Source organism: Gossypium raimondii, chromosome 10, assembly GCF_025698545.1.
Source record: "Gossypium raimondii isolate GPD5lz chromosome 10, ASM2569854v1, whole genome shotgun sequence".
NCBI lineage: Eukaryota > Viridiplantae > Streptophyta > Magnoliopsida > Malvales > Malvaceae > Gossypium > Gossypium raimondii.
Genome location: NC_068574.1, coordinates 61,880,810 through 61,899,907, shown reverse-complemented (window position 1 = coordinate 61,899,907; position 19,098 = coordinate 61,880,810). Strand labels below are relative to the sequence as shown.

The 19,098-nt window shown below is 34.2% G+C and overlaps 2 protein-coding genes and 2 long non-coding RNA genes across 4 annotated transcripts in view; 1 reads left to right on the top strand and 3 right to left on the bottom strand.

The window, feature by feature from the left end:
* Nucleotides 1-1,393, bottom strand: part of LOC105775751 (uncharacterized) — a 21,891-nt gene extending 20,498 nt beyond the window's left edge. Inside the window, exon 1 of the long non-coding RNA XR_008189857.1 lies at nucleotides 1,379-1,393. This is a non-coding gene — a long non-coding RNA (uncharacterized LOC105775751). The remainder of the gene's footprint in view (nucleotides 1-1,378) is intronic.
* Nucleotides 1-8,360, top strand: part of LOC128033795 (uncharacterized) — a 22,146-nt gene extending 13,786 nt beyond the window's left edge. Inside the window, exon 2 of the long non-coding RNA XR_008189863.1 lies at nucleotides 8,241-8,360. This is a non-coding gene — a long non-coding RNA (uncharacterized LOC128033795). The remainder of the gene's footprint in view (nucleotides 1-8,240) is intronic.
* On the bottom strand, nucleotides 2,296-4,353 carry LOC128032053 (uncharacterized). The gene is made up of 3 exons (XM_052621925.1): nucleotides 4,198-4,353; nucleotides 3,928-4,112; nucleotides 2,296-3,850 (listed from the first exon to the last, which is right to left on the bottom strand). The coding sequence occupies exons 1-3, from the start codon at nucleotides 4,229-4,231 to the stop codon at nucleotides 3,497-3,499; spliced, it is 573 nt and encodes a 190-aa protein (XP_052477885.1). The 5' UTR covers nucleotides 4,232-4,353; the 3' UTR covers nucleotides 2,296-3,496.
* Nucleotides 5,358-19,098, bottom strand: LOC105775747 (valine--tRNA ligase, chloroplastic/mitochondrial 2). Its single transcript, XM_052621923.1, is given in 28 exon segments — nucleotides 5,358-5,626; nucleotides 6,199-6,365; nucleotides 6,504-6,576; nucleotides 6,827-6,928; nucleotides 7,029-7,133; nucleotides 7,489-7,636; nucleotides 8,051-8,163; nucleotides 8,306-8,356; nucleotides 8,712-8,849; nucleotides 8,991-9,101; nucleotides 9,294-9,405; nucleotides 9,595-9,684; nucleotides 11,082-11,302; nucleotides 11,748-11,864; nucleotides 11,978-12,095; nucleotides 12,191-12,339; nucleotides 12,876-12,959; nucleotides 14,233-14,308; nucleotides 14,693-14,760; nucleotides 14,858-14,910; nucleotides 15,591-15,644; nucleotides 15,883-15,974; nucleotides 16,315-16,409; nucleotides 16,734-16,817; nucleotides 17,327-17,453; nucleotides 18,607-18,691; nucleotides 18,847-18,894; nucleotides 18,897-19,098. Coding segments are annotated over 28 exon segments (2,913 nt in total). The 5' UTR covers nucleotides 19,000-19,098; the 3' UTR covers nucleotides 5,358-5,497.

The following is a 19,098-nucleotide window of genomic DNA, read 5'->3' as shown; positions in this document are numbered from 1 at the left end:
AAACAATGTACATACGGATGCTTTTTGTTTAGGCAATTAGTATTCTGCTAAGCAAAGATTTAAAAGAAATAGACAATAACACAAAAGCTATAATATTAAACAGAGGGAAATAAACAATCCAAAAATAAAGAACAACATATAATAGACGATAAACAAACAAAAAAGAAGAACAAGAACGAACAGCGATATCTAAAGCAGAAAACCAAAAACCCTAAGAAAAACCCACTGAAATACAAGTAAAGAAGCATGGATCTGAAACTAAAACAGAGATTGATACCTGAAATGAGTCTCTTACAATCTATACAACATTTCATCTACCTGGTAGAAATAGAAGAATGCAATACAATCAGAAAAAGAAGAATACCATTTAAGGTAGAAAATTGGAGGTGGAAATTCTAATAGCATGCGTTCAGCGTAAACTGGACTGAAAACTAATTTCATAATAGTAGGTTTCTAAAGTTACAAAAATCTCTTCTATTTAACCCAGTGTAGAGGAGGGCGGTTAATTTCTTAACCCTTTTCTAACAAGAATTTCCATATTTAAATTTAAATTTATCATTATTAAAGACTTAAAGTCCCGTAAAGGTAGCAATTGAGCTAAGGAGAATCTTCTCAAGTAGAAAAGTTAATCAATCTTCCTATTAACAACTTTCAAGTCTAGTTCAATCCAAATTGCATTCAGTGATTAGACATTTTTGTACTATAATAAAAGAACCATGCAAGATCAACTTAATAACAAGCATGCAGAAATAAATGAACATAGGCTTTACTATTTTTTAAGCTCTGGGCCATCCTATCTCCATAAGTGGCAACTCAAAATTCAATACAATTTAGAACATAGTAATGAGCATCAACCAAGACATTGCAACCTTCAATGTCAAGGTGTATGCCTAGCAATTGCACCTTAGAGCCAAATTATAAAAGCACCCTAGACCCTTTAGGGAAAAGTACATCTGATCACACATGCACACCTGGTGCATCTAGATACACTTTAATGTAAGGCGATAGGTGCAAAACAAAAACCCAACTCCTTCAAGTTCAATTAGGTTTCTTTTTTTTTTTTTGAATTAATGTGCATAATATTCGAATATCCAACAACAGGCAAGAACAATATGGGATCATAAGGAAATCGTGCAGCTTGGTCTATTAATGAAAAAAAAAATTTGCACGTTTTGTAGATAAGCTGGATCACAATTTAGAGTTTATTATCATAACTATATTTATTAACCTTGGTATATAAATGGATAGACACATATATCTTTTGCCTTACTGCACTTAGGCAAGCTCTTTTTTTTAATTTTTTGCCCCTGCACCTCAGGAAATAAAAGAATTTTAGCACCTAGAATGCGCCTTGTGCCCTTGACCATACAAGTTCTACCTATCAGTCATAATATTTTCTGGTACTTTGTTGTTATTAGAGGAAACTTCCTTGCACCTTCTTAAGAAATAAGAAGACATGTTTAACAAAATTTCTAGACAAAATTTCATGTTCTTGCGGATATTAGAATAGCATATTAAACAAAAACATATTAAGCTCCAAACTTCTTGATTGTACTCCATTCCAAGCTAGAGACAACTCCCAGCTAGATATCCAACAATATTTGAAAGAAATACTAATCATACAATGCAAGTATGCTTACTTGGATTTTGTTTATACTTCACTACTTTTTTTTTATTTTTCTGTACATTGAAATTTTACTAGTTAAAAAAAAGTTCAAGTTTCATTCAATCAAACATTAGCAAACAGGATAGAGAGGATTACCGAGTCTATGGCAATAGAAAACCGGATTTTTCCGCCTCCTACCAGTCCTACAAACAATCAAAAGCAACAATAAAAAAAAATACCCAACAAAAACCATAAATGAATTTACTCAACAAACAATCAAAAGCTTATGTTGATCTTTCAAACTTGAAAAGGATTTGCAATCTAACACTGATTTGTTCAATAATTTAAAGAGTTTTTTTTATATACTTGGAGAGTCGTATAACATATCTATGTCCAGGTGTATATTACACATGGATCTTGAATACAAGTTCTTAAAAATAAAAAAGGAAATTGGGAGCAACATAAGTAACATGGAGCTAAAAAGTTAAAACATACCCAATAGCACTCGCAATACTATTTTAGGCATTTTGACCTCTTGCATTTGCATCCACTTTTGTGCTTGGCTGATGGTGTGTTCATCTTGTCAAACACTTATGAAATTACACAAATTTAAAGGGTAAAAAGTGTAGGATTATAGAATTTATAATTACAGTAACATTAGGGGAATCATTAGGTGGGTTAACAATAGGTGGAGCAAATGCGAGAGGGTTAAGCAATTCAATTTGAAGTCGAATATCAAGAACAATATCCTCATAATCTGGCTTGTTCAAACAGTTATCACATGCACAATAATCCTTGCAGCAAATCCCTGCTGCAAAGCACTCACAATAACTGCCAATCACAACAAACAACAAAACTCAACAGATGTTCTAAACATCTTCACTATTTTTGAGCACCCTCTGAACATTCAGGGTATGATGTTCCAAACATCTTCTAAATACATGAAGAAAACTTAAAAGAAAATGAAACATACCGATCTCGAGTATATGCTTAAACCAAGTCCGAGTAACATATTACTCAAGTGAAATGTTCTGTCTCGCATGTGAACTTACAGTTTCAAACATCTGGATCTTCTACAGTTGCAGTGTTTACAGGCTTCAGTCTCATCTGGGAATGTTTCTCTATTCCTGAATTCAATAAATCCCACAGCTAAGAAAGTAATGTGAAACTTGCCTCTCCCCTTTTGAGCTATCTTGGGATTTGGGTAGTTGGTCAACCCTGTCAGCAAATTGTTCATAAGGATTCTGAGCTGGTGAAAACATTACACTTTCTGAGAATCCTCCATATTTTCTGGTACACAAAGTCCATGGTGATCGCTATCAACATGATCACCAACTCTCCTAGCTGATGAGATCAAGGGATCATGGTTTAATGGTCGAACTGCATGGTGATCATTATCAACATGATCACCGACTCTCCCAGCTGGTAAGATCAAGGGATCATGGTTTAATGGTAGAATATGAGATGGGAGCTGAATTAACATCGCCTGATTTCCACCAAGGGAAGAGGGTCGAGAATCTAAACCTTGACACACACGTTCCATAAAGTCATCAGATTCAACATGTTCCCAGATGTTAGATAAAAATTCCATCTTATCCAACCTTCCATCATCGGAAATCTCAACTATGCCATCATTTGTATTATCATTAGTTTTTCCAGTGGTCACTTCTGAGGCATTAAAACAAGCACCATGTAGTTCATCATGTTGAGCCCAGTATTCACCATGTTTGATCAGAGAATCGTCTTGGTTACGACCATTTGAACTTGACCCACCAATTTCATCTCTATCTGTGTCTGAATCATTGAAGGTTAAGGGAGAATATAAGTTTATAGAAGAAGAATTTGGGGAAAGTTGTCGATGTTCAAGTGTCTCGAAGTTGTCATCACGGTTCAATATTGCAAGACTTGGAGGAGAAACAGGATATGCCCTAGACGAACCCAAACTATTAGCTCTGCGAAGCTAATGTTACCCGAAAAGAAGCTAAAGCCAGAGAGGCAGCGAGAAGGAGAGTGATGCACTGCTGTGGTGGCTCTGCCAGAGCTGCTACCACTTCTCGAGGCATCTATATCTACACCATTGGAAGATATGCATGGCAGTGGCATTTCATAATCAGATGCCGATTCAGCTTTAACCTTTCTGGAACATTCTCTTTTCACTTGATCCGACTCAGATTCCCGTTCTCTCCTGTTCTGGTTGGTGAAATTAGAGCCGTAGTCTTTATTATGGTGATCAACAACAACCACCTGAAGAAGCGAACTTCTTTTTCAAGGAAGAGGAAGAAGAAGAGGGGAAAATATGAGACAAGAGAATGGAGAAAGACCTGACGGTCAAAGTGGGAGTCAGCAGATCCAGAAGGCGCTCCCAGGCGAGAGGATTGGAAAACTCTATTCTTTCCAATAGATCTTCCCTTCCTCCCACCACTCGACGAGGAAGCTCCTCCCCTGCAAGAACCCTTGCTCCCACCGGATCCCATCAGTTCTAACCTAAACACACACAAAAATAAGCCTAAATTACGTCATTGCTTGAAAAATGCATGCATATTCTTTACAAAATACAGGCAGAGTAGAACTTTGATATACTACCTACTTACCGATGTATTCAGATTTCAGATCAGATCTGGACATGGATTGGTTGTGCTTGTGTCTTGAAAGAGTTTTAAATAAACTTAACAGATCTTTCAAAAAAAAATTAAACTTAATAGAAATCCATTTTCCCGACCGGGTTGAATTCGGGAGCTCGAAGAATGAAGTAAACAAAAAAAAATACCCATTAATGACTGCGCACGTAGCAGAATATAAATAATATTTTATTGAGCTGAAGAGATTGTTATTAAATATTTAATAATAATATTTACGACACAATTTACAAAAACAAAGTATCAAAACTGAATTTTCCGTAAATATAAATTGAAACTAAACTACAAAGTAATCATCATACTATTCATATCGAGCTGCTTTCATTAGTACTTGGTTTGAAATCTTTTTACTTCACAAACAGTAGTAACTGATGATATGTTTATTTAGCTTGACATTTTAAAGGTGATTGAATAGGCTCTTTGTAAGTTTCCAGTAGTGGAACTGAATATGGGATTTCAACAGTTAACTAATATAAGCGTTTTCTCTATCATCAGGAAAAGGCCATTGAAAAAAGTTCTGTTGAAACCTTGATGTATGAGCATTTACGTTTTGCACAATGCTTGCTTGAGGTGTTGATCTTTGTGACCTCTATCACCATATAGAATAAAGGCATCATTAGTTAAATAATTCTTTTCTTCCCTATAACAATTTTTACTGGAAGAAATATGTTTTGCAGAAAGGAGAAAACAAAGTCCTTCAGATTTCAATGTTTGAATAACATTTGATTTATATGTTATTTTTTCATTAATTTCAAATTCACTAGAAATGTTTATTGATTGCACAAGTCAGAGAGGTGAACCATCATTTTTGTTAAATTGATTACCTTCATTGTTTAACTATTGACTTCACTTCCAAAATGACATGTGGTTTATGTACAAAGTTTAGCTCAAATGAGAAAAGAATTATAAATTTGTGGATATCAATTTAATGTGATATTAGTGGGCATTTCATATCCTTCGGCATTTAGTAATGATTGAGTGTTGCTGAAAATGTGATTTCACTGATTTGCTACCATGCTAACGGCTATTTATTATTATCCTAATATATGCAGCTTTTTCCATTATTATTATTATTATTTTCTCTTCCTCCGTTTTTTTACTATGTAGATGCTATCTGGGACTTTTTTCATTTTTTTTCTACATTTCTTTTATTATTATTATTATTATTATAGTGACATATATGAGTAAACAGTGCAGATCATCCCAACAGGACGTGTAGCTTTGCTAAGACTGAAATTATGACCAAATATGGAGCCTATTGCGAAAGCATAACAGTTGATTTCAGGAAAGCCAATTGGTTTTTGGTCAGATTAATCTTCTCTTCTGCTTCTGCTGCTTTTTCCTGAACCCCACGGACAACATCCTTGGGAGCTTTCTCTATGAACTGCAGTGAACACATATTATAGATTGTAAGAGGCTTGTAAGCAATTGCAGGCATCAACAAGCATAGGAGAATATGAAGCTTGTTGGAGAAGAAAAGGCCATCAGTTGACACATCCTAAGAAGACTTATGAAAGTAAACAGTGAACTATCAGTTAACTTTCGTAGCAATGTTGACAACGAACAATGGCCAGTTCTCATGATACACCAAATTGAAGTACGCCAAACTTTTCCAAATGCTTTATAGCACATAAACTTTCCCAAATGATTTTAAAAAAACAACAGTTTGAGCTTCTCCCTAAAGTTAATTTTATGTTCTCTGGGTAAGTGCCCCCACTAAAGTTGACACATAATAAACAAAATGCCATAGCGAACATATTCAGGAATCCTCTCCATGAAACTCTGACTACTACAAAGTAGTGTTGTTTTTAAGTTCCGTGCCTTGTTTTTATCCTATTTTAATCCGTACATTCAGTCATGTTTGAAAAGCTTAAGCATGGTGGTCACTATTACATTTATGCCAAAGTAATGTGTAATATTAGTGCATCTACATCAATGACAAAGTAAAGTTCATACTTTAGGAGAGTTGAGTCGAGCTTTAAGTCCCTCATATTCCGTTTGCATCTTTAATAGGCGCTTGGTAAGGCGTTGCACTTCAGCAGAAATATCAACCATATCAGCAAGGGGAAGATATGCCTCCAGTCCTTCACTTGCAATAAGGTGAACTGATTGTTTTGCATCCTCTGCAAGTATAAATACATATAGATGTCCAACATTTCATATATCAAAGAGAGTCAATAGGAAGTACTATTAGTGAAATGAATATGCAAAGCATTTCTTTGTCCTAGAACCAAAGCATATATGGTTCAAAGTAAACATGCCTGGAGGAGAATCAGCGAAATGAATATTGCCTAAATCTAGCTTGGATAAGAGAGCCAAAACCTCCTTCTCTTCCTGCATCAAGAGGATACAACCTATCAACATTGATTTGAGGACATGCTAAGAATACAGATACTTAAGACATTAGCATTGTTCATTCAGCCATTCCTTTTTCCGCCAGACTTTACAACAGCCTGTGGTAGTATATTTACAAGTATATATTATGCATCGAAAGATGGCACAATCAAGAAAAGAAACAAAACGGTGCCATTCATTTTTCTTTATAATTAATAAGACAATCCCTAAAGAAACAAACTACACTTACAGATATATACTGAATGACTTCTTCACTACCAACAATAGAAGCAGTTATGCGCTTTGCTGGCTCAACAGAATACTCAGCTCTAGCATTCCGGATTGCTCGAGTCTAGCACATAAATTATCAGAGGTTAGCGATTCCCTTACCTTGGGTTGAAGAGTATTTGGTGGCGAATGTAGAGGAAAAAAGAAGAGTTCTATAAACTCACCAGAGCTTGTAAATTTTCAAATCTTTTTACCAAATCAGTACTCCTGGGAAGAGCAGTTTGTGGCCAGGAAGATATTATAAGAGCTTCTCTCCGATTGGGAAGTGCCTGAAGATAAATAAAATAAAAGAAAAATCCATAGTTACATCTACAGAAAACCTTAGGGGATGCCTACAACAATAAAAGAAAAGAAAACATATCATTTCTTGTAGGAAGCACTATTCATGTATGCTGTAATGTGAACCCAAAATTCACTTAAGTACATGTGCATGTGCAAAGTCAAGTGTGCACATTAAATCTAGACTTGATAAGGTGCTCATCAATGGAAATTGTGTTCCAGCAGATTTTATCCAAACTTCATATTAACATGAATGATCAGATTCAAGAATATGGTAAACTAAATGAGTTTAAATTATAAAAATTATATTAACAAAAAACGTGGTAAACACTACAAAGCCCACACCTGCCACAGTTCCTCAGTTACGAATGGCATGAATGGATGTAATAATTTCAGTATATTCTCGAAAACGTAGAGTAGAACTGTCTGAGCTACTAAAGCAACTGAATCATCTCCAGAGTGGTAAATGCGAGCTTTACTGGCTTCAATATACCTATGAAAACAACAAAAACATAAATCCCAAGCATGGGTTGCAGATCTAAAAACTGGACATATAACACAAAAATAACTACAGCTAATCAGAGTAAAAATTATACCAGTATTTTTGCAAAAACATACGACCATGACAGGTATTTCATGTATGTGTCAACAGCACATACTGATCCAACTTACAATAGAATTCTAGTAATGATAACAATAAAATAACACACACTATCCACCAAATGAATTTTACAACTTTAACCTTAGAAAAAAAGGGCATTATGTGCTATATAACAACAGCATAAACTTCATTACTTTTCTGTTTTCATGATCTGTAAATGGCATAAAATCCAGACCTTAATGGCATAAAACAATAGAACTACGTTCTATTAGCAGAAAGCAGATTATAAAAGAACATTCAACATACCAGTCGGCAAAATCACCCCAAAAGAAATCATATATTTCTCTCCCAACGTCCCCAAAGAAAAATTTGTTATAACTCTCAGTTACAGCATCAATTAGCATATGCAGTTTTGAGACCTGAAAAGTGAACAACAGTACTCAAGTAACTTCTGTATCTTTCAGAAAAAGAATAATCAGGGTATGTATGAATGGAGGTAACTTGGCTCAAGTATACAAATAAATAGATGGTGGCAAAACAAGCACAGTATTTTTTTCTTACCACCCAACATTCTGGAAGAGGAAGCCTTAGAAGATACCCCTCCGTGTTAAACTGAGAAGGAAAGTTTACTGATTAGGATGATGCCAATCTTCTTAGGAACAGGACATTGTGATGATGTCAAAAGAAAATTAAGTTACACCCTATGCAATAATAATAGATTTCTTTTTCTTCTGAGAGCAATAATAATAGTTACAAATGCAAGCATAACTCAGATTAATACTGTTGATAGTATAATCAATAAACACAGTGAATACTCCACCTATCCAATAATTAATAATATATATGTGCTTGTTCCTTTTGATTTATGTTAAAAATGATATGGTAGTAAATGCATACTGTTGTATGAAGACAAGGACAGACAGGTGGTCTAATACTATTCCACTAATCTGAGAAAAGAGGAACAAACCTTACAAGCCTCTATATTCTGCCAACCAGAAACATTATCCCGATTAGGCAGAACCTGCAGCACAAACTTGCCAGCATTCCATAATTTGTTTGTGAAGGCCTTGTTCGCTGTTAGCCTTTCAGTAGATAAATTAAGATCCTAGAGATTATTCAAGGAAATTGGCTAATTAGACATACTATCATAAGCTAGAACCATGGACATTAGAACAGTAGTGAACATTATGTGACACAACTTTTCATTATTGAATTACCAACATCTTGCCTGTAGTACAAGACAAACCTGACCAGAAGTTCCCAAAGCAAGAGTGAATCGCAAGGCATCAGTGCCAAACTCCTTGATAGTATCAAGTGGATCAATAACATTGCCAAGAGTTTTAGACATTTTACGCCCCTGAAACAACTTACATGTTAGGCAGATATTTTCTTGAGTCTTGGGAGCAATGGAACTAGTGTCATGTTATTTTGAAAAGGAACTCTAATGACAAAAGTATAGATGCAGATGAAGGGGAACACAACTCGAGAAAAAAAATTGTACTTTAAAATGGGCACCTAAGTTGTAGCCTGATTCAGACACTCTACTTACTTGTGAATCACGGATTAGACCATGAAGATATACATATGAAAATGGAACAGTTCCTGTGAATTCGATTCCCATCATGACCATTCTTGCAACCCAAAAGAACAATATATCATGGCTGTCCAAAGTGAAAAAGTGTTAAGGCCAACAGTTAAAAAATAGAAAAGTAGATCAAATGGAATTTCTTGAGACCAAGTATGCTATAATGCCCTCTAATTTGTTATTGAATAATAATAGAAGCACTCTCTTATGGAAAAGAATAGGGCACCTCATCTAAGCAATAGGAGTTAAACAAAGTGGCTCATACCCAGTTTCAAGCATTGTTGTCGGATAAAACCTTTTAAAATCCTCTGCCAACTCATCTGGCCACCCAAGAGTACTGAAAGGCCATAATGCACTGAAAGAGAGCAAGCAGCAAAATATATAGCATTTATCACACAAACAAAGATTGATGTGTGCATGACAAGTTTCATTTCCAGAGAATGGGAGAACCATATCAAAACCTTTAAAACTCAAGTTGAAGAAGATGGCTGAAAAAAGCAACTTACGCCATTTTCTACCAGTTATTGCATTACTCAACCCAGCAAATGAACTCATTTATCACAATAAAGTGCTTTCAGCCACTTACACAAAAATGTTTCAAATAATCAACATGGTTGCCTCAATACTTTTTGCACCAGAGTTAGATATCAAACATATTTGGACTCAACCTTGGACCTCTCAAAAAACCATCAGAACTTTCCTACCAGGTACTAACAGGTCAGGATGTAAGTGAAATTTCAACTTAGGAAGATTGAAGTGACAGGAAATCCTACCACTTACAGAGAATTTTTTTTCCTTTTATAATTATGCAAGAAAGTTAAGTGACAACATTAATATAATAGCTTCATTTGGATGACAATTTCAAAATATTACTTGCTTTATTCTATGTGATCTCAAAGACTCAAAACATGATTTATCCTTTTTCATTTTGGACATGTCAGCAGATTTTTTGGAATAGTTCTTCATATCTAATCAATAACTTACATACACGAAAAAGGAAAAAAACAGGTGCACTTATTTGATTGATAGCTTGAAAATATTGCATCATCTAAACACTGTTATTACATTAGTTAAAGATTACAATACAAATACCACCTCAGGTTTATTTGAAGATCCTTTATTTACTTGAAAAGGTGATAACAGAAATAAACTATTATGGACCCGAGTCTGGGTTTGAGGCACCAGACGAGTAGCGCAAGAATTCAATCCGAAGAAGGGTCTTTTCCCTTATTTTGATTCATATTTTTGCCTATGGTTGTGGAACTCAAAAGGAGTTGCCTACCTTTGATTTGCTGAAACATTCAACTTATTTTATTCATGAATAATTTTTCTCTCATAAAGAGGTTTATAATTTAGGAACTAAGATGCAAAACCCTACTTTCTTATTCTAATACGGAAAATAAAAATATGACATCAGAATATCCTAATTTATCAGGAAAGTTTTATTTAAACTAATAAGGAAATTTTAGGAAATAAAAATTAGAACCAAATCCCCACAAAATCAGTATCCTAATCAGATCCCCTAACATAAACACGACATAATAAGAAAATAAAACCAAAGGGACATCAAAAATAGAATTGACAAAGACTGGTTGTGAACTCTAGCTTGTAATACAATATCATCCCATCCAATCAGTTAGAGAAGAAAGCTAATTATGTACCAAAAAAGAGGGAGAATCTCTAGGTAAAGAATGACTTTCCATCCTAAAATGATGATATCATAGTTAAGGAGTTTAAAATTGAATAACCAACCTTGAGAACCAAGTGTCAAGAACATCTGGATCCTGATAAACTTCTACTTCTTTTCCGTATTTATCACGAGCCTTCATAAGAGCTTCCTCAGCACTCCTAGCAACTATGTATTCCTCTTCACAGTCTTTTCCAACAATGTACCAAACAGGTATGCGGTGTCCCCACCACAGCTGTCTGCTTATGCACCAATCCTTGATATTTGTCAGCCAATGATTATAAATCTGTCATCAAAATAAGCAGAAGTGAGCAAAGGCAGAACCTAGCCAACAGCAGTAAACTTAAAGTAAAATATCGATTAAATAGGAAGAAAGGTCCCAGATGACAGTAGCATGTGCTGAGGAGTGTTGCACTATGAAGAATGACAAAATGTGGCCATCCTCTCAGCAGGGAGGGAGAGTTAGCTAGATGGAGACTGGAAAATGACTAAAATGGTACCATCATTGGACATGATAGTGTCCTACCTGGGAACATGCATGTTTCCAAAATTTTCCTTATGCTTAGAAGGTCATACCTTTTATTTGTGTCCGCTTAAACATGTTGACATGATCATTAAATGCAGGTACTTTAATTAGGAAACATGGATAAGGCAGAACAGCATAGGTTAAGGGAAAGTGAGGAGGTGAGTAAAGTTAGAGTCCATATCAAGAGTTATGCTTTCCATCATACCTTCTCAAATCTTTCAGGAATAATGGTCAATTCTCCCTTTTCAACTGCAAGAAGAGCCTTTTCAGCTAAGGGCTGCATTGTTACAAACCACTGCTTGCTTACTAGTGGCTCTATTACCTAATAAAAGAACCATAAAAGGGGAAAATAAGAGAAAGAATTACTGAGAGAATAATAATCGACACTGTAACTTTAAAAACAAAAAGAATATAACTGAAAGATAACATGCACACCTCTCCGCCACGCTGAGATCTCGGTACTCTTAAACTGTGGGGTTCCATTTTCACAGCTAAGTCAGTCTCCTCAAGATCAGACCACAATTTCTTCCGTGCCTCAAACCGATCAAGGCCACTAAAATTTAAGAGCCACCACCATAAGTACGACAAAAGAAAAGATGAACGGTAAACTTTAATTTAGCATTTGTTCAGAAAGTCCACAAATATTACCAGTACAGTCCAGCAACCTCATTTAATGTCCCGTCCTTGTTCATAACATTAAGAATAGGAAGGCCAAGCCTTCTAGCTAGAACATAATCATTATGATCGTGTCCAGGGCTTATCTTCAGTACACCAGTCCCAAAGTCTTTATCAACATACTGCCACCATTGACATAACAAAGAAAGCAGAAATGAGATTGCAACCTGAAATTTCTTAATTTAATGGACACAGTTGAAACATTTGCCACCTCAACTAACCCCATTAAGCAGGTCAAGCAAACCATTTGTTTTCTAAAACTAGTGGCGAAGCCCACAATGAAGAAGCGTATAGGTTATGCAGGGAATACATCCTAAATTTGAAGCACAATTTCATCATGATGACCAAAATAACCTTAGGCAAGGCAGATATTCCATAGCTTGTGAAAGGCAGTGCATTTCAATTTCTTTGAAGCACGAAATGGACATTAGAGACTCCAAAATGTACTACACCTTTTACAACTAATATGATATGATTTTATTATGCTAAAACAATCCAACATACTTTTTGCTTTAAAAATTGTGTTTCAATTCCTCTGTCATGTGCATTCCTACCAATTTGAGTGACAAAGAGTAAGGAAAAATTAGCATTCATACATTGATACAAAATTTGGAGAAAGCAACAATACTTAGAAAAAAACAGAAACACATGCTTTTACCTTATCAGAGATGATAGGAACATGACGACCATATGTCATAGGAACAATTGCCATTTTCCCAACATACTTGGAATATCGCTCATCCTGAACAAAAGTGATGTGTCAATCATACAAGGACACAGAGTTGTAAGTTATAACTTTTGTGCATGTTTTGCTGGATACCTATAGGCCATGACATCCCAAATCAAACAAAACCTGAAGGGTAGTCTAAGTTCTGGATTTATTGCAAGACAGGACACTTGGTATAAGGAATGGAATAACTTATGTTACCAATCATTGGGGAAAAAAGAAAAGGCCACTATGGTTTAACTAAAAGAAAGCATTTTTAATGCTGCATCCAAAGATTCTTTAATAAAACTGTTATATGTTATGTTGCTCAAGTTAACCTTATTATTTAAATCTTTTTCCACATTAACCAATCACTGGTGCCTTTATCCAGGTGGCATCATGCAACCAGTGAATCGTCTTTTGTTTTTATTTAAATAATTCACACTTTCTATTTCTTTGTAAAGAATAGTCCTATCAATCAACAATTTCTCAAACAGCATCCTTTATTCGGCCCACAAGATAGTATGATCTACTTCTAAATAAATGCACTCAGTAATTGGATGAAGGAAATTGTCTGTTACATGAGTTACTAAAAAATGGTGAAAACGCAATAGAAATATTAACAAAAAAATCTCACTATATTGCAAACGCAGTTATATTATAGTGGTCATGAACTAATGTTAAATATAAAATTTGATGATTCAACTGTACCAAGTTTAAAAATCTAAATCCAATATAATTATCAAATTCGATCAATTAATGTATATACATGATAAGGATTTTAGTAGAAATCCATAAAGATATAGCTTTTAACAGATTTTACTAGCTTTATGAATAGTGCATCATGTTGTCAATATTTCCTCTTCTTTTATGGTTTATTGTAATACATGCATTCGTAAGCTTCCATAAGTAACTAGAAACAGAAATGGCCTTCATGTTTATCATAATATTTCATAAATGCTGCATCCTTATTCCTATTTTCCAATTACTTCTATTCTTCTCCCTGAATTGTATGTGATTCTATTGCACTTCAAAACATGCTCCAGAAAAACCCACATAAAATTGGAAACATATTCCCTTATGTAAGTACTTTAGTAGTAAAGAAAAAGAGCAGAATAGGAAGATTCTTTACACTACATTGATCAATATATCAAAGACACAGCCTCTTAAGCACATAGGCACAGAAAGTAACAATTAACCAAGGACCATTGCATCACATCTTATAAAGTTTGAATTACCAGAAGTAACTACTTATCACTTGGCCATGCATTCTTCACAAGTATTTCAATAGAAAATGAAGGTGTTATACCTGAGGATGCACAGCTATAGCTACATCACCAAACAGAGTTTCAGGCCTTGTTGTTGCTATTGTTAAGAAATCACTTCTAATAGAGAGCAAAATTTAAAGTATCAGTCAAAGTACATGGCAATATTAAAAAAGTAGATGCAAATGATCTATTTGAGGACATTTATGTCCATATGAAATGAAAGCATGTGTAAATTTTATATTAAATCAAAAATAAAATAATATTACGATAAGGAGATTCTCTACCACTTAGTTACCACATTTGACATTCCAATTAGAGTAAATTTTTAAAGCTCTTAAGGTAACATAACATTCCCTGTCTTCTCTCAGTCCTTCTATCTTTTTACTCTGGCAATTATGAATCCAGTTGAATGACTACATTTTCTTGTTTGAGTTATTTAAGTCCATTCTTACTCCAGAAAAGCAAAGCAAAAACACACAAAAAATGCCTAACAAGAAGTACCTTGAACCTCCAGCAACGCGATATTTAATATAGTAGAGGGTACCAGGCTCTTCAGAATATTCTACTTCCTATGGGAACATGCAAAAGACAATGTTGAATGATAAAGAATGTAAAACAAAATGCATAAAAAGAAAAGCAATATCCCCATGCAAACAAGATTCATACCAAGTCTGAAACAGCAGTCTGTAACTTTGGAGACCAGTTAACCATGTAAGACCCTAAAAGAAGATATCATATCAGTTAAACTAGGTTAGTTACTGAGACTAATATGGTGCAATTAACAATAAAATCAAATCAGAAAAATCTGAGCTGAGTTGTATAGTTAAATATTTGATAAATTAACAAACGAAAAAGAAAGTAGTTCCCACATCCTACCGCCAAACTCCAGAGAATATATTCAAGTCACCATGAAAAATAACTGTACTTGAAGTCCAAAAGAAAAGCTTTTAAGTTTAGAACCTCCTTCCCTTCAGTCTTTTGCTCAGCTATTTTCAGACCAGACATTCTATATGCACATGTACAATAATAAGTACAGAAAAGTCTATTTACATCAGTTCCATGTTACCAAGTTTGGACCAGTCAATGACTAACTCAGACTAGAAGTCAAATTGAACCATCAATATTTCTAAATCAATACACTCTAAGGGGGAAAAGATATATAAAATTCCTTTTAAATGTTAATACCAGTCTTCTTTGTTGTTTTTCATTTGATATCATAATTTCTTCTAGATTTTTAGTGCACAGAAAGATAATATTGACATTATTTTCTTTTCCCTATGATAGGCAGCTGAAGCAAAGGAGGAAGATAGAATATTATGATCAAATGAGAAAGTAAACATGCTAAATATCAGTTAGCAAAGTGAAACATGATAGTAAGCAATGGAATTTTGGCATATACCTTGATAAATTAATCCTTTTTCGTGAAGTCTAATAAATGCCTCTATAACAGCTCCTGCAATAGGAATGCAAGGTTCAGAACACAAACTTACCCTACTGTTATTTGAACAAATGTAAGCGCCTAATTATTACTTCTATGATTATCACTACTATTATTACTGCCATATGTACAATGCAAAGAAAACAAATGAGGTAACAAGTAAAACAGGTCACAGATTGGAACTTTACACATAATTTAAAGACTTTGAACATTAGCTAGATTTCACTTTTACTAGATATAAAACTTGTCTTACGACTTAGCTGCTCATCGAGGGTGAAACATTCTCTAGTCCAGTCACAAGAAGCCCCAAGTCTCTTAATCTGATTAGTAATGGTCCCACCATATCTGAAATTGAAAAGAAAAAAGACCAGCAATGAACAAAAAATAGATAAAACATACAAAACAAAGTAGTACCTATATGAAACCTTAATGGTCAAAAATGAACAATAAACACCAGAAATTAAGCAACGGGTTAAAGCAATAAAACCCCATAAGTATCAGTATTTGGAAGGAGAAGAAGTAGAATTTATTGAAGTTGCGGAGAACCCCCCCCCCCCAAAAAAAAAAAACCCTTTCTTCAGAAACAACAAAAACACAATAGATGATATGTACAAAGTAACAGATTCAAAATCAGCAAAGAACAGCAGAAAAACCAAGTATGCAAATAATTTAAGGGAAGACATACTTCTCTTTCCACTCCCAAACTCGTTTTTCAAATTCATCTCTGCCCAGTTCTACCCTTTTTATTCCTTCAGAAGCCAACATTCTTTCCACAACCAACTGGGAAAAGAAAAGTAAAATAGGTTCAATTATATATTCCCATTCAACAGGATACAACATATATACTCATTCTCTACACAGAACATTATGTATAAAGAGGGCAGAATATAAATCAACAACAAAGATGAAAACATTATATTTACAAAAGATTACTAGAGATAATACAACCATAAAGATCAATCCTTTTTCCAGAAAACATTACACAAGTTAAAACTGAAGGTAGTTGGATTAGATTATTAGACTATTCCAAAATATGTCTTCCTTTTTTTTCTTACTAGTTCGGGAGATCAGATGAGCAGAAATCATGATCATCAAGAGACTAACCTGAGTTGCAATGCCAGCATGATCAGTTCCAGGAAGCCAAAGTGTTGGTCTTCCCCTCATGCGATGGTACCTAACCATGATATCCTAACGGAGACCACCAAAGGAGACGGATACAATTAAATAAATAAGCATGACAACACCAATAGCGAAGTCAACAAAATTTACAATAATTACAATGTCTAAAAAATAAAGGTTAGAATCTGTTAGAACTAGAAGGATCTTTGTATCTTTATATCTCATCCTCCTCCACATCTTCATCAAGGTTCATCCAAGACACTAACCACTACAATTAAGAGAATCTGGCCATTTTTACTAAGAAGACATTTTCTGAGTACAAGGAGTTACATCGACCACTGTAGACTCAAATGCGTTGAATAAAATCAGATTATGCTATATGAAACATCTTTCGAAGTTGAGATGCAAAGGTTGTCCGCATGTAGTTATCTGCACTTTCAAGTTTATTAATAAATTCAGAAAACCACAGAATGTTGTATCAATAATGCCTGACAAATGCATCCTAAATGTTTGACACTACCAGTGAAAGAAGTAATGGCAACTAAGTCCTTTCAGATTCATTTAATAATCTTCACAACCTCAAGAGTTACAAACATTGCATGTCCCATGTGCAGAGAGCCAGTAACATTAGGAGGTGGCATTGATATGACAAAAGGATCACTTTCCCAGTCAAATTTTGGTCTGAAATAGCCTTGAGACAGCCACCTGACATCCAAGAGTTCCATAAATACTCTCAACAGATATATATATGTTAACAAAATTCATTACAAGTAAGAACATCTAATCATATCTAAATTCTAAACAAGGGCACATATGCTGAAGTTTAACAAAAAAAACTTTCTGACGGTTAATTCAGAACAGTAGAACAGTTGCTCATAACAGCATTTTTAGACACACAAACCCTCCCAGAATAAAATAAACAAGTAAAAGCTTTACAAACATACAAAATTGCAGGACCTGCATAAACGAAATACTTAAGATCAATATGAGGTCAAAATTTTAACTTGAAAAGTGATCCAATGTCTTTAATTATGCTAGCTATGTCGACCAAAAAGAGGAATGAAAAACTTATTTTATACAGACAGGAGGAATCCACTTGTATGAGTGCTTATGCACTTTCGTAACTTTTCATAGGATATGTAATTGTTTAACCCTACCATCAATACTATCATATTTCATATTCTATTCACATAAATCATCCATCAAGTTTTAAAAAAAATTAAAAATATATCAAATCATTTGTTCAATGTAAAAACTTTTAACAGCTAAAATATATTTAAAAAATAGTATTCTCGATTGATATGATAGAGTTATTTCATCTATTTGAAACTTTACAAACACGAACCAGTACGATTATATTGTTAAATCCAATGTTCGGTTTGTCAAAATATGAACCATGTGAAAAGGATAAAAGTAAAACACAACATAAACCCGATTCAGAAAAAAAAAAGAAAACTAAAACAGTATATAATACATGGCATAACATAAAATAGAAACACCACACACGAATACACAAACATGCCTAAATCAATATAATACGAATTATTAACCTGTCAAAAGCTATATAAAGCTAAAATATGTAAACGCGATTATCCTACACATATTTGGACATGAAAAAGAATTGAATACATCTGTGTCAGACACATAAAGATAAGTTCATAAGGATGAAATAATTAAAATAGCCTCTTCTCTAACATTGATACATTTAATCACTTTCGTTAACTTCAGTAAATCGAAAACTTTTATTTGGCCAAAGATAAGGAGCAAACAACATAAAAACCTCAAAATTCAATTTAAAAAGATGAATCTTTATAAAAGGAAAATAAAGAACTGATTATCAGATTCAAGAATAAAATACCAATTGTATATTCGTTCTTCCGAAGTAAAATCAAACGACTTTGCCAACTCTGGAGAAGTGAAAATGCCGTTGTCTGATACAGCCACTGAAAATGCGATGCAACTCAAATAAGTACCCTTTAAAATGAATATGCTAAAGATATTAACTAAATTCATCAAAAGTTTCACAGAAGAATGCACGACTTTCAAGTTCTAGGCTGATTTTACTAATAAAAGACGTTTTCATTATATTTTATTTTACCAGCAAAGCTCCTATGTTTTATCGAAGTGAAACGAGAGTGAGAGAGGAAATGCGAAAACGGTTTCGTTTTGAGAACAAAAGAGGATTGAGAGTATAAGCAGAGCGAGAAGATAACAGAAAAGAATGAGAGACAGCTATTTGGTGAAGACTCATTTGAGGTTTTTTTTTGTTTTTCCTTTTTCTTTTCAGTGGTAGGGGGTTTGAAGCTTGAAGATTGGATAAATTATTAGAAGAATCTATCGCGCCTCTGTG